This window comes from Ceratotherium simum, chromosome 1 (genome assembly GCF_057802395.1).
Source record: "Ceratotherium simum simum isolate JZ-2026a chromosome 1, ASM5780239v1, whole genome shotgun sequence".
NCBI lineage: Eukaryota > Metazoa > Chordata > Mammalia > Perissodactyla > Rhinocerotidae > Ceratotherium > Ceratotherium simum.
In genome coordinates, this window is record NC_141900.1 from 93892922 (window position 1) to 93905213 (window position 12292).

The window sequence follows — 12292 nt, forward strand, 5'->3', positions numbered from 1 at the left end:
CATGTTGAGTGTAGAACACTAGTTTTCTTATTTTCGTTATTGTATAGCATTCCATTTTATGAATGTAACACAATTTATCCGTTACATTGTTAATGGGCATGTGGGTTGTTTGTAGTTTGGGGCTTTTACAAATAAAATAATGCTACAGACATTCATGTAAATGTCTTTTGGTAAACATGTATGCATTTCCATTGGATATAAACCTAGGAATGGAATTCCTGAGTCTTAGGATATGCATATTTTCAACTGTAAGGGATGTCTCTAAACAGTTTTCCAAAGTGGTTGTACTAATTTGAACTCTAATCAACAATGTATGAAAGTTCCAGTTACTTTACATCCTTCTCAACACTTAATATAGTCAGTTTTTTTAATTTTAGCCATTTGGGTGGATTTGTAATGATGTCTCATTTGGTTTTATTTATTTTATTTTTTTCCCCCAAAGCCCCAGTAGATAGTTGTATGTCATAGCTGCACATCCTTCTAGTTTCTGTATGTGGGACTCGGCCTCAGCATGTCCAGACAAGCGGTGAGTCGGTGCACGCCCGGGATCCGAACCCGGGCCGCCAGCAGCGGAACGTGCGCACTTAACCGCTAAGCCACGGGACCGGCCCTCATTTGGTTTTAATTTGCGTTTCCCTGGTGACTTTAAGGTTGAACATGTGTTCATATGTTTATTTGATATACATTTTTGGTCAAGTGCCTGTTTAAGTCTCTTGCCTATTTCTCTACTGGGTTGTGTATGTTTTTCTTGTTGAAAATAATTACATATATATAATTTATTGGATATATATATTGGAAATTTCTTCTCCCATTTGGTGGCTTACCTTTCAGACTCATCATGATATCTCCTGACACAGAGTTCCTAATTTAATGTAGTCTAACTCGTCAATCTTTTCCTTTATAGTTAACACTTTTTGTGTCCTGTTTAGAAAATCTTTGCTTACTCAAGGTCATGGCTGCAGAGAAATGAAGCACAGAGAGGCCCACTAGAGTCTATTCCGTTGAATTTTGATTATTGGTGACTTCAAAGCATCAGTTTTTGTCACGTGGCGAGGGAAAAGACCAGGCTGCAAAATGTTAGAAAGTGCACTCACGTGAAAAATAAAAAACTGATTGTAGACAATTTCTTTCTCCTTCTTTTAAAAAAAAAATTTTTTTTTTTTTTTGAAATTTATTTATTTGTTGGGTGGGTGGGCGTGTGGTTGTTGGTGTTAGCGGAAAGATAAGACATTGCTGGAGTCTGCCTTGTGTTTTTCTCCCCAGTAGCAGTCAGAGTGGATTTACTTAAGCAGGCTTTCTCCAAATGCTTGTTTATTTAAAACTCATTTTGAAATAATTACATTCTTACCATATGACCCAGATCTGTAACGTGGTCCGTAAATATTTGGCATGCAATAGGTCTGCAAATCTTCCTCTTTTTTCCTGGGGTGGTGAAAAGGAAGAGGCAGAATAGACTTAGTGGTTTAAGGACAAGGAAAGGTCTCTAATATTTTAGATCATAGAAAACAAGAACAACGTGGTGGCAGATAACCACTCTGCTCCCACGAGTACACCTCCCTCAAACTCACAGATAATTGTTTTTAACACATTCATCTCAGCCAATCAGTCTTTGCACCCTTTTATTATCCTCCGCAAATACTAAAACTCATTGAATTTAAGATTCTAACATTTTCAACTCTTCCTCTTCTCACCAATGCTGGCGAGAGGTGGGGTGGAGTATGGAAAACAGGAGGACACATGAAAAGTAACCATAAAACTGGTGAGAGATTCTTTTAACATTAACATTAAAAGGGAAAACCTAGGGCCGGCCCCCTGGCTTAGCAGTTAAGTGCACGCGCTCCGCTGCTGGCGGCCCGGGGTTTGGATCCCGGGCGCGCACCGACGCACCGCTTCTCCGGCCATGCTGAGGCCGTGTCCCACATACAGCAACTAAAAGGATGTGCAACTGTGACATACAACTATCTACTGGGGCTTTGGGGGAAAAAATAAATAAGTAAAATTTTTTAAAAAAAGGGGAAACCTAATACTAAAAAAGAATATGAGGATTTCGTAAGAAAAAACTGGCATACATTTGAGAAGAGGATAGAATGTCCAATTTCTGTATGTCTCTTTAGGGTAATCAGCAAAAGTTCTTGCCCATAGTCAGTGCTTATCAAATACTTTTGGATAAAAATAAATAAGGATGGGTTATATGATTGGGCAGTAATGGATTTTGATGTAAACCTAGGAATGCTTCAGGGGCTGCTCAGTTGAAAACCAACTACTCTTTCCTCACAAATAGACCTGTGATCACAGGCCCCCTCTAGAGAGACCAGGAGTGTGGTCCTAGGTGTCCCGGATCTTGTCGTCACAGAAAGTTAGAGCTTAAGGGAATTTAGAGGTCTTTTGTTCCAGTGACTCTTAGGCTCAGCTCCTGGAGGTCATTGTGGGTGGAGTGGAGCAACCGACGCTCCACTTTCATCTGCTTTACATATTGGGGCTCTGGTTACTCATCTTTGGAAAACCTCTGATCCAGTCCTGTCCTCCCATTTCCCAACATAGGATATGTGATCCACAGAGGGTGAGTGACTTGCCCAAGATCACACAGCTGTTTGGAGGCAGAGCCAGCCTAGCGTCCAGGTCTCCCGAGCACCAGTCTTGAGTCTTGCCCATCTACCTAGCTGCCATGTCCCCTTCGGTTTAGATGTGACTATGGTCCCCTCACCTCCCCAAGTGTCACTGGAGATACAGAAAACTGAGTCTGTAGTGAATCACAATGAATCATAAATTTTATCCTAATAAATTCTGAACATTTGGCTACAATCCCAATGGGTGGACTCATTCACTTCATCCATTTTGTGGCCCTTCCTCAGACAGTTACCAAAGCCTTTCATCTCAGTGTCTTTGGAGTGAAGCCGCACACGCTCCACTGCTCCTAGCATCTTGTCGAGCCTCCTCCGCATGGCGTTCCTATGGCAGTCAATGTGGCCAAACCCACTGCGCTTTCCCACCTCTGCTCTTGGCTCACACCATTGCTCCTGCCTGCAGTGGCCTCTTTCCTCCCCTGAGGCTGCCTCTCCTTTCCGTGTTCACTTTATGCCCCACTTACCCCTCAGTTGAGGGTGGCTCCGACTGCCCTGGCTCACGGTCACCTCTCTGCTCTGATCCTACGCACACTCTGCTGCCTGTGCCGCTCACCTGGTTCTGAGCATCTGGGCTGTTTTGTTACTGATTCTTTCCTATGTAAGTCTCATCTCACTAAGTGGGTTTAGAGACTTGAAGGCAGAGTGTACTGCTTGTAGCTCTGTATCCACAGCGCCTTGCTCAAAAGATGATTGAAGAGAAGGATAAGATCATTTATTTTATTTTATTTTTTTGGAGGAGGACTAGCCCTGAGCTAACATCCAATGCCAATCCTCCCCTTTTTTTCTTGAGGAAGATTGGCCCTGGGCTAACACCCAGGCCCATCTTCCTCCACTTTCTATAGGACAACACCACAGCGTGGCTTAGCAAGCAGCGGGTCAGTGCGCGCCCGGGATCCGAACCCGCGAACCCCAGGCCACCTCAGCGGAGAACGTGCACTTAACCACTGCACCACCAGGCCGGCCCCCCGGACAAGATCATTTAATGGGCGTGATGGATGGAAGCTGCAAGCTGAAGGCAAGAGAAGGAAAGTGGGAGGAAGAAGGGAGGAGGAGAAAGGAGAAGGATGTAGGAGGATGGAGAATGTGGAGAGAGGATTGAGAATATAGAGGGGATGGAGGAGAGAGGGCAGTTGTTATGGGAATGGTGCCCCCCCCAAATTCATATGTTGAAGTCCTAACCCTCAGAATGTGACTGTATTTGAAGATAGGGCCTTTAAAGAGGTAATTAAGTTAAAATGAGGTCATCAGGTGGACTGAGATTCAACACAACTGATGTCCTTCATAAAAAGAGGAGATTAGGACACAGACACACACAGAGGGAAGATGATGTGAAGACACGATGAGAAGATGGGCAACTATAAGCCAAAGAAAGAAGCCTCAGAAGAAACCAACTCTGCAACACCTTGATCTCGGACGTCTAGCCTCCCGGGGAAATTTCTGTTGTTTACGCCACCCAATCTGTGGTACTTTGTTATAGCAGCCCAAGCAGACTGATATACAGCGGCAGAGGAAAGTTGGGGGAGGGAGGACGAGGATGAGAATGAGAATGAGGGATGGGAGACGGAAGAGCCAGGGTGGAGTAGGGAGGAAAGAGGGGAGGGAAAAGAGGAGGGAGGAGAGAACTGAAGCTCAGCGCTCTTCAGTCCTGGAGAGACTACTGAGTTCAATTAAAATATTCATGCCAAAAATGGTTGGAATTGGGCCCTCATGATTATACAGCTGTCCATGGTTTTGAGTTAATTGTCTCTGCTAAGAAACATTTTTTTTCTCTTTGCAACCAATTTCATTTTTTATACCATCGACAATCAAAATTTCATAGCCACTTAAAGATTATGTTCCAGTTTCTACAAAACTTAATAGCTTCCTTCATTTAATCATTGTTTCCTAGCAACTAATTAGTCCTCCCACCATGCTTGGCTCAATAAGATGTAATTGTCAGTATCTTGGTAGGAAGGTAGAAGAGCGCTGATACTGCCTAATAGAACCTTCCTGACCTCTGAACCACAAGAGCTTATTTCCTAAATCCAGAAAATAAATTAGAATAACAGAATTATCCTTAATCCTATGGAAGAGGCCTGGGTTTCTTGTTTTACAATTAGGTTTTGAGGCACATGTAATAATTAGGGGAAACACTCCACAGAGCGAAGTGAGAACACTTTTACCAAAATACAGTTGTGAGTGTGGGGGAGGTTTGGGATATTTAATCCTCATGATTTTTGCATTACTATTGGGCACGTTCTATCTCACACTCAAAATGTCTAGCGGCAGGCCAGGTGGCAGTGGGATTACAGTGCTTTTGTCATCAGAGGTGTCCTGGGAAACCAATCAAGAATGCCCGGAGTAGCCCACCTCTCGCTGGTGTGTAGGACGTGTAAGAACTGCACACTTGGACGTCACCTGTCCTGCCATGGCCACACGATCCTGAGAGAGTGAGATTTCTGTGGAGGAGGGCTGGGGAGAGCTGCTGCCTCTCTGAACCCATCTCAGAGACGGAGCAAGACCTGGGTCAACAGCAGGCTCTCCTGGGGCCCACCCGTGGTGTAGCGGTTAAGTGTGTGCGCTTCGCTGCTGGCGGCCCAGCTTCGGATCCCATGTGCGCACCGATGCACTGCTTGTCAAGCCATGCTGTGGCGGCGCCCCATATAAAGTGGGGGAAGATGGGCACGGATGTTAGCCCAGGGCCAGTCTTCCTCAGCAAAAAAGAGGAGGATTAGCATGGATGTTAGCTCAGGGCGGATCTTCCTCACCAAAAAAAAAAAAAAAAGAAAAATGTTTAATTTAGGGAAACTTAAGAACAATGTGAGGGGCCAGTCCTGTGGGTTATCGGTTAAGTGCACGCACTCCGCTGCTGGCGGCCCGGGTTCAGATCCCGGGTGCACACTGACACACTGCTTCTCCGGCCATGCTGAGGCCATGTCCCACGTACAGCAACTAGAAGGATGTGAAACTATGATGTACAACTATCTACTGGGGCTTTGGGGGAAAATAAATAAATAAATAAAATTATTTAAAAAAAAAGAACAATGTGAAACTAAAATACAAGACAAAAATGATTTGGAAGATGAGACTGGGGCAGATCAGAATTAACAGGTTTAAGGTTCTTGAATTGTTTGGAAGGCAGATAAAGATGCCAAATAATATTAACTATCGTAAGTACACATTTTCAGTATTTAAGGGCTACCTCTATAATAAAAGAAATCGAGCGTATAAGTTTCAAGCCAGTAGAAGGAAATACAGGAGGAAACAAGCAAACTGAATCAATCTAATAGAAGGAGAAAGGAGAAAGAACACTGAAAAGGAAAGACATGATTAAGAGAAAATATAAAATAAAATGACAGGCACAAGTCCAAATACGTCAGTAATCACAATACATGTAAATAGATCAAACTCATTATTAAAAGACACAGAATATCGGATGAAACAGTGAAAACAATAAACATCAGCTATATATTTATAAGAAATACATTTAAAGCAAAGCAATACAGAAAGGTTAAACATAAAGGGCTAGAAAAAAGATATACCAGGAAAATATTAACCAAAGCCAGTTTTGATATGTTAGTATGAGAGCAAATAGAATCCAATGCCCAAAGCAATATAGGAATAAAGAAATACTTCAAATAATAAGAAAAATCCACACACAGAATAAGTCAATCATATACTAGGATGCAACAAGATTCCTCAAAATATATGAATTAAACTGTCAGGCCTATAAGGAGAAATGAAAAAAACCATCATCTTATTGAAAAACTGTTAACTCAAGCAGGCAAAATCTAGAACAAGTATCACATATTTATTTGGCACAATTAACAATATTTATACTCATTGAGAACACACATTCTTTTTAAGTACACATGGAACATTAATAAAAAGTCACTATGCAGAGGACAAAAGAAAAGTCTCAGTAAATTCCAAATAATTGATAACATCCTCTGACAAAAATGCAACTAAATTAGAAACAAAGAATAAAAAAGATCATTAACAGATAACTCATTGGTTAAAGAGAAACTCATAGGAGCTACAAAATAGGAATAAAAATAAAATTACTCCATAACAAAACTTGCTGAATGTAGCTAAATGGTCTATTAAAAATCAAAAAGGCTGACAAGAAATGAGCTGAGGACTGAAGTCAAGAAGCTAGAAACTAGAAGAACATAAAAAGCCAAGGAAGAAAACAAAATATAAAGAGTAGAAATTAATGAGACCACCAAAAAATCAATAAAGAGAACAACAACCAAAAATTAATCTTGTTCTTGAAGTTTAATAAAATAGACAAACCTCTACTAGGATAGACCAAGAAAAAAGAAAGAAGGCACAAATAAATAACTTTAAAAATGGAAAAGGGGACATACTCACACAGTAGATTTTTAAAACTCACAAGAGAACACTAGGAACAATTTTATATCAATAAACTTGAGGGCTGGCCCTGTGGCTTAGCGGTTATGTGCGCGTGCTCTGCTACTGGCGGCCCGGGTTCAGATCCCGGGCACGCACCGACGCACTGCTTCTCCGGCCATGCTGAGGCCGCGTCCCACATACAGCAACTAGAAGGATGTGCAGCTATGACATATAGCTATCTACTGGGGCTTTGGGGGAAAAATAAAATAAAACAAAATAAAAAAAAATAAAATAAACTTGAAAACCTAGATGAACTGGACAATTTTGTAAAATATATACATAACTGAAATTGACTTAATCAAAAGTATTAAAAGTAAGTAGACTCTAACCTTTACATAAATTTAAAGTAGTTTTAAAAACTCTTCCTTCTAACACCCTCTAATTATCCGCCCCCGAGCACTCACCTCAAAATAAACATTAGGCGTAAACTGCTTTATAGGCAAGTTTACCAAACATTCAAAGAGGTTAATTCCTGTCATAGAAACTGTTGCCCAGATGGCAGGACAGGTGAGGAAGGCAGCACTGGTGAAACTCTTCCAGGAGCCTGTGACTGACCTGCCTGCAGGTGGGTGAAGTGGGTGGTCTGGCTGGTGTGAGAAATGAATGCAGACTGACCTTGAGAGTCCTGGAATTTAAATGCCCAATTATATCTTAAAATTATTTTATAAGTTTGTTTTTGAAGTTTATAAATTTGTTATGAAGTTTATAGGTTTGATATCAAAATAAGACAAACCCTGTATAAGAAAATAAGTTATAAAACAATCTCTCACCTATAAACTGTGATACTAAATCATGTGACTAGCTCTACAAGGTAGGTGCTATTACTCCCATTTCATTGATGAGGAAAGTGAAGGTAGGTAACTTACCAGGACCACGTGGCTTGTGGTGTCCCGTCTGCTCTGCTCTTTTCTCTCCTCTCTCCAGGGGCGGGACTAGAGAGCTAATGTCCCCTTCCCTCTAGCTTCTACAAAGGGGATTTCTGAGCGGCCCTATGGGGGGAGAAGATCTCTCAACTGGGAACTCACCAGGATAGGCTCCACTAGCTTCCCCTCCGGCATGACCGAGCGGTTTATCTTGGCAATGCGCTCCAGTGTGGCCAGGGCAGCCTGAGTGTTCCCGGTGGAGACATTGAAGCGAGCAGATTCAGGAATAAACTGGGCACAGATGACAAAGAACATCAGAGTTGCAGCTGCTGTGGACCCCAGGGGTACGGCAATGATTGCTCCATATCCTACACCGCCCCAGTTTCCCGAGAAGGGAAAGGATGTAGCAAGTTTGAAGGCACACAATGTAGCAGGCATTCTCTTGCATTCGAAGTTGATTTGGAACAAAAAAGGTCACGTTCTCCTATCAGAGTCCCATCTTGGATGCCAGCGGGGTGACACTGAGCTTCGCACCAGTTCAACCCAACCTACTTGTTAATAAAATGAAATTCTTACATCCAGTTGGTGATAGCTGCTGCGCCAGGGCCCTGGTGCCTCTCCACTGCTCTGTCACCCCAGCCCCTCCCCAGGAACCCTGGGACCTCCTCATGTGGCAACATCCTAAAGGGTGACCGCGGCAGGGGCCTCCAGCACCCACAAGGTGGAGGAATCAGTGCTAGTTGTCAAGGCCCTCAACCCACGGATTGTTGAATACTCTGAACACCACACTCGGAAAACAGTACAGGCCTCCACGGAAGCTGGGACCTTGAGAACTGACTTGGACTGTCCGCTGCCCCTTCTGCCTCACACCCAATCAGGGCTGGTTGGTTCTTCCTCAGGAAAGCATCTCCCCCAGCAGCACTCTGCTCCCCATTCCCACAGCCAGCGGGCTGTTGAGGTCCTCCTCATCTCCCACCGAGATTATTCCAACACTTTCTAACTGCTTTTCTGGCCTTTTCCATCTTCCCCCATGCCCAGGCTCCACACAGCCACGTGCCAGCTTCCCAGCACATAACCCCTTCCATACCTCCAGCGCCCCTGGGCTTCGAGGCCCTTCCTAATCCGGTCACAGGCCTGTCTTCCCAGCCTGCCTCCCACTGCACCCCTCACTCCAGCCATTCCAGCCTACCTGCCGTCCACCAAACGGATTCTGCATTTTCACACCTTCACGACAGGGCTTGTGCATCAGTCCTGCCCAAAGGCCCTTTCCACACTCTCTGGCCATCCAAGGCAGTCTGTTCTATTCCACAAGGGCCAAATTCAACAGCGTAACCCCACTGGAATACATCACTCTCTCCTCAGAGCACCCACAGAACTTGAGCTATTCCAACACTTGTCCAGGTCGAGTTGGTACTGTTACTTTTTGCATTCCTGTCTATCTCTCGCTGATTGGCTAGAGCTCCTTAATGGGCAAAACCTGTGTCTTATGCATCTTTTTAGCCTTGGAACCTGGTGCTGAGCCTGGTATATACTCAACGCGAGTGTGATGAATTAAATGACAAGATCGTGATTCCAAATAATAATTTTTTAAAAAGTGATAGCATAGCTCCATAGCTAACACACATTGAACACCGTTCATGTTCCAGGCCCTATATGAAGAGAGTTTTACATGTAATCTTGTTTAATCCTCGTGTGAAATGAGTTGACAACGGTGACTCCATTTTGTACCCTGGACTCGATCTTAAAAAAAACATGAAACTGTGCTGACCTTGCTGACTTACCAAAAGGGAGTTATTCGCTGAGGAAGGACTTTCTGAAGGACTGTGCAAAAATATACTTTTTCTGGTAGCAACAAGATGTCCTTGAGTAAGCCAAGGAACTATAACATAAATTTACCCTCCGTAACAAACAACTGGGGTGATTGTTCTGGGCTCTCTTTTTTGCTAATAAAAACTCCTGACTTTTACTCCTCAAGGGGACATACTTCTGGCTGCTGCCAGAAACTGTGTTCCCTGAATTTTAATTCTAAGACCCCAAATAAACACTCTCCTTTTATTTTGCAATTGCTTCTTTTTCTAAGCTGATACTTGCAACAGCCCAACGAGATACACACTATTTGTTTGGCATAAAGATGTGGAATGACTTGCCCAGGATGGTGGAGCCAGGACTCTGGTCTAGGTGGTCTCATTCCAGAACTAATAGACCACATTGCCCCCCTGGAGGCAAACCCAGGCAAGATGGGACACTGGGCTAAAGCTACAAGGTGAAATTTAACTATTTGAAAGTAGAGTGATTCATTTAGATTTAAGAAAACCTATCAATCGCCCAATTACAGATTTCAGGCATCTAGGCTTGGAAACACCTCACATAGAACAGATCTTGGGGTTGTAGTTGATCCTAAGCCCAACAGCATCCAACTGTGGGGTGAAGCTGGCTAAGAAGCAAGGCAGTCTTAGACTACATCAACAGAGGCGGATGGTCTGCCCACAGGAAGCAACAGGCCTGCTAAGCCACTTGTCCCAGAGCACCTGGGGGCCTGTGTGTGAGCCTGAGCAGCAATTCACTGCAGAGAAGACACTGACAAACTGAGTTCATCCAGAAGAAAATAGGGCTCTGGGACGAGGTGCTGTGAGAAAGAGTTGAAGGTAATGGTATTGTTTAACTTAGAGAAAGGAAGCCTTGGTTGGGCTCAATTCTTAAATATTTAGAGGGATATCATGTTGAAGATAGACCTCTGGGTTTTCCAGACAGAAGTACTAAGATCTGCAGGTAAATTCATAAAGAGGCAAGTTCCACTCAACATAAGAAAGAACTTCCTCAGAACTAGGGCTGCCTAGAGCTGGAACATGCTGTAGCGTCTATAAAGTAGTCATATGCCTGAAGCTAGGAGAGTTCTGGCAGAGAGAAGGAATGCCTGCATTGGTTGAGGTTTGGAATAAATGACCACTAGGGACCTTTCTAAATTCTGAAATTCTTTGATTCCATAGGGTAGGTGACACACAAAAAAAACAGATCCAAGTTCCACTGAGCTGCCAACTCTGTCTTTGAACAATGAGCAGAATTCTACTGGAACCTAAGGAAGATAATGATTCTACACTTGAGCAGCTTATAGATTAGCAGGAGAGCAGGAAGACAAACCAGCAGTGGCCTGAGATGGTCCACAGTGGCCTGAGAACATGTAAAAGACATGAGTACTAAAGGTTAGAGAGGGGTCAGCTGAAATAGGGTCAAGTTGTCAGATAAAACTTCCAGGAATAAATGATAACAAGGCAGGCTAAAGGAGGTGAGGGACACAAGCTGATTGAGACAGATTTGGGGATAAAGGAAAGAGATGGAGGTGATTAAGATATCTGTCGGGCAAAAAGGCTACTGGGATAGCTGGAAGGACGGCAAGAGGGATGAGCCTCCTCACGAGCTTCTTCACCTTGAAGACCATGATGAGGATGATGCCAGGAATGGAGGCAATGCGGATGAGCCAACGCCACCCAATGGTGGGGATGACCACAGAGGCCAGGCCGATGATAAGCAGCGAGCCAGCAAGCCAGAAAACCTAGGGAGAGTAATGGAAGATTAAAATTCTTCCTATCAAATGTGCTCAACATCTCTTCTCTCGGGAGCCACACTGTCTAACATTTTAGCATTATACAAGGGTGAGACGGGAGGGAGTCTGATGGAGGAGTGGAAGGTTCAGGTTCTGCTCCTAGCACTACCTCTAGGACCTGGAGGAATTGGGAAAGTCACTTCAGTTCTCTGCGGCTCAGACTGCCTGTCTATACATGGGAGACTCAGCTAGACAGGGGCCAGCAATGTCACCAAAGTTTTAAAAATTTGGGACCCAAGACATTGACATTTTTTTCTTGAATAAATAACATATTCACTGGTTCATAATTCAAAAGGCACAAAGGAGAACACTAAAAATATTCTCCTCTTTTCGTAGTGCCCTGCCATCCAGTTTCTCTTCTCAGAAGGAACAAATATTATGTTTCTTGTGTAGCCTTCCAAAGCTATTCTAAACATATTCAAGCTAATAAAGATATATTTTGTTCTTCTCTTCTTTTATCATAAATGGCACATAGTATAAATACTGCTGTACACTTTGCTTTTTGTACTGAAAAATATATCTTGGAGATCATTATATATCAACAAATAACATGGCAGCCAACTATGGCCAGGCACCACGAGTTGGGAATTAGAACAATTCCAAGTGTTAGCCTGAGCATTATTTCCCCATCAGAAGATGGAGAGTAAATGATAACTCCATTCCACCTTACAGAGACGGAGAGAAGATAATATAATAAGAGACCCTTTGGGGGATTAATTAAGAGGTGACTATTTCATCACCAAATAATTTTATTACAAAAAGACAAACAAGAGCCAGCCCTGATGGCCTAGTGGTTAAAGTTCAGCACG

General features: G+C 43.3%; 1 protein-coding gene across 4 annotated transcripts in view; it reads right to left on the minus strand.

Annotated features, from left to right (window-relative positions):
- SVOPL (SVOP like) overlaps window positions 1-12292 on the minus strand; it is a 77009-nt gene that overhangs the window by 29453 nt on the left and 35264 nt on the right. For 3 of the 4 annotated variants that reach the window (XM_004430711.3, XM_087431394.1, XM_087431406.1), the window contains 3 exons: window positions 11307-11432; window positions 8045-8173; window positions 1349-1422 (listed from right to left, as the gene is read on the minus strand). In XM_004430711.3, coding sequence (XP_004430768.2) covers window positions 1349-1422; window positions 8045-8173; window positions 11307-11432 — 329 coding nt within the window. The remainder of the gene's footprint in view (window positions 1-1348; window positions 1423-8044; window positions 8174-11306; window positions 11433-12292) is intronic. The other variant, XM_087431398.1, reaches the window with a different exon arrangement.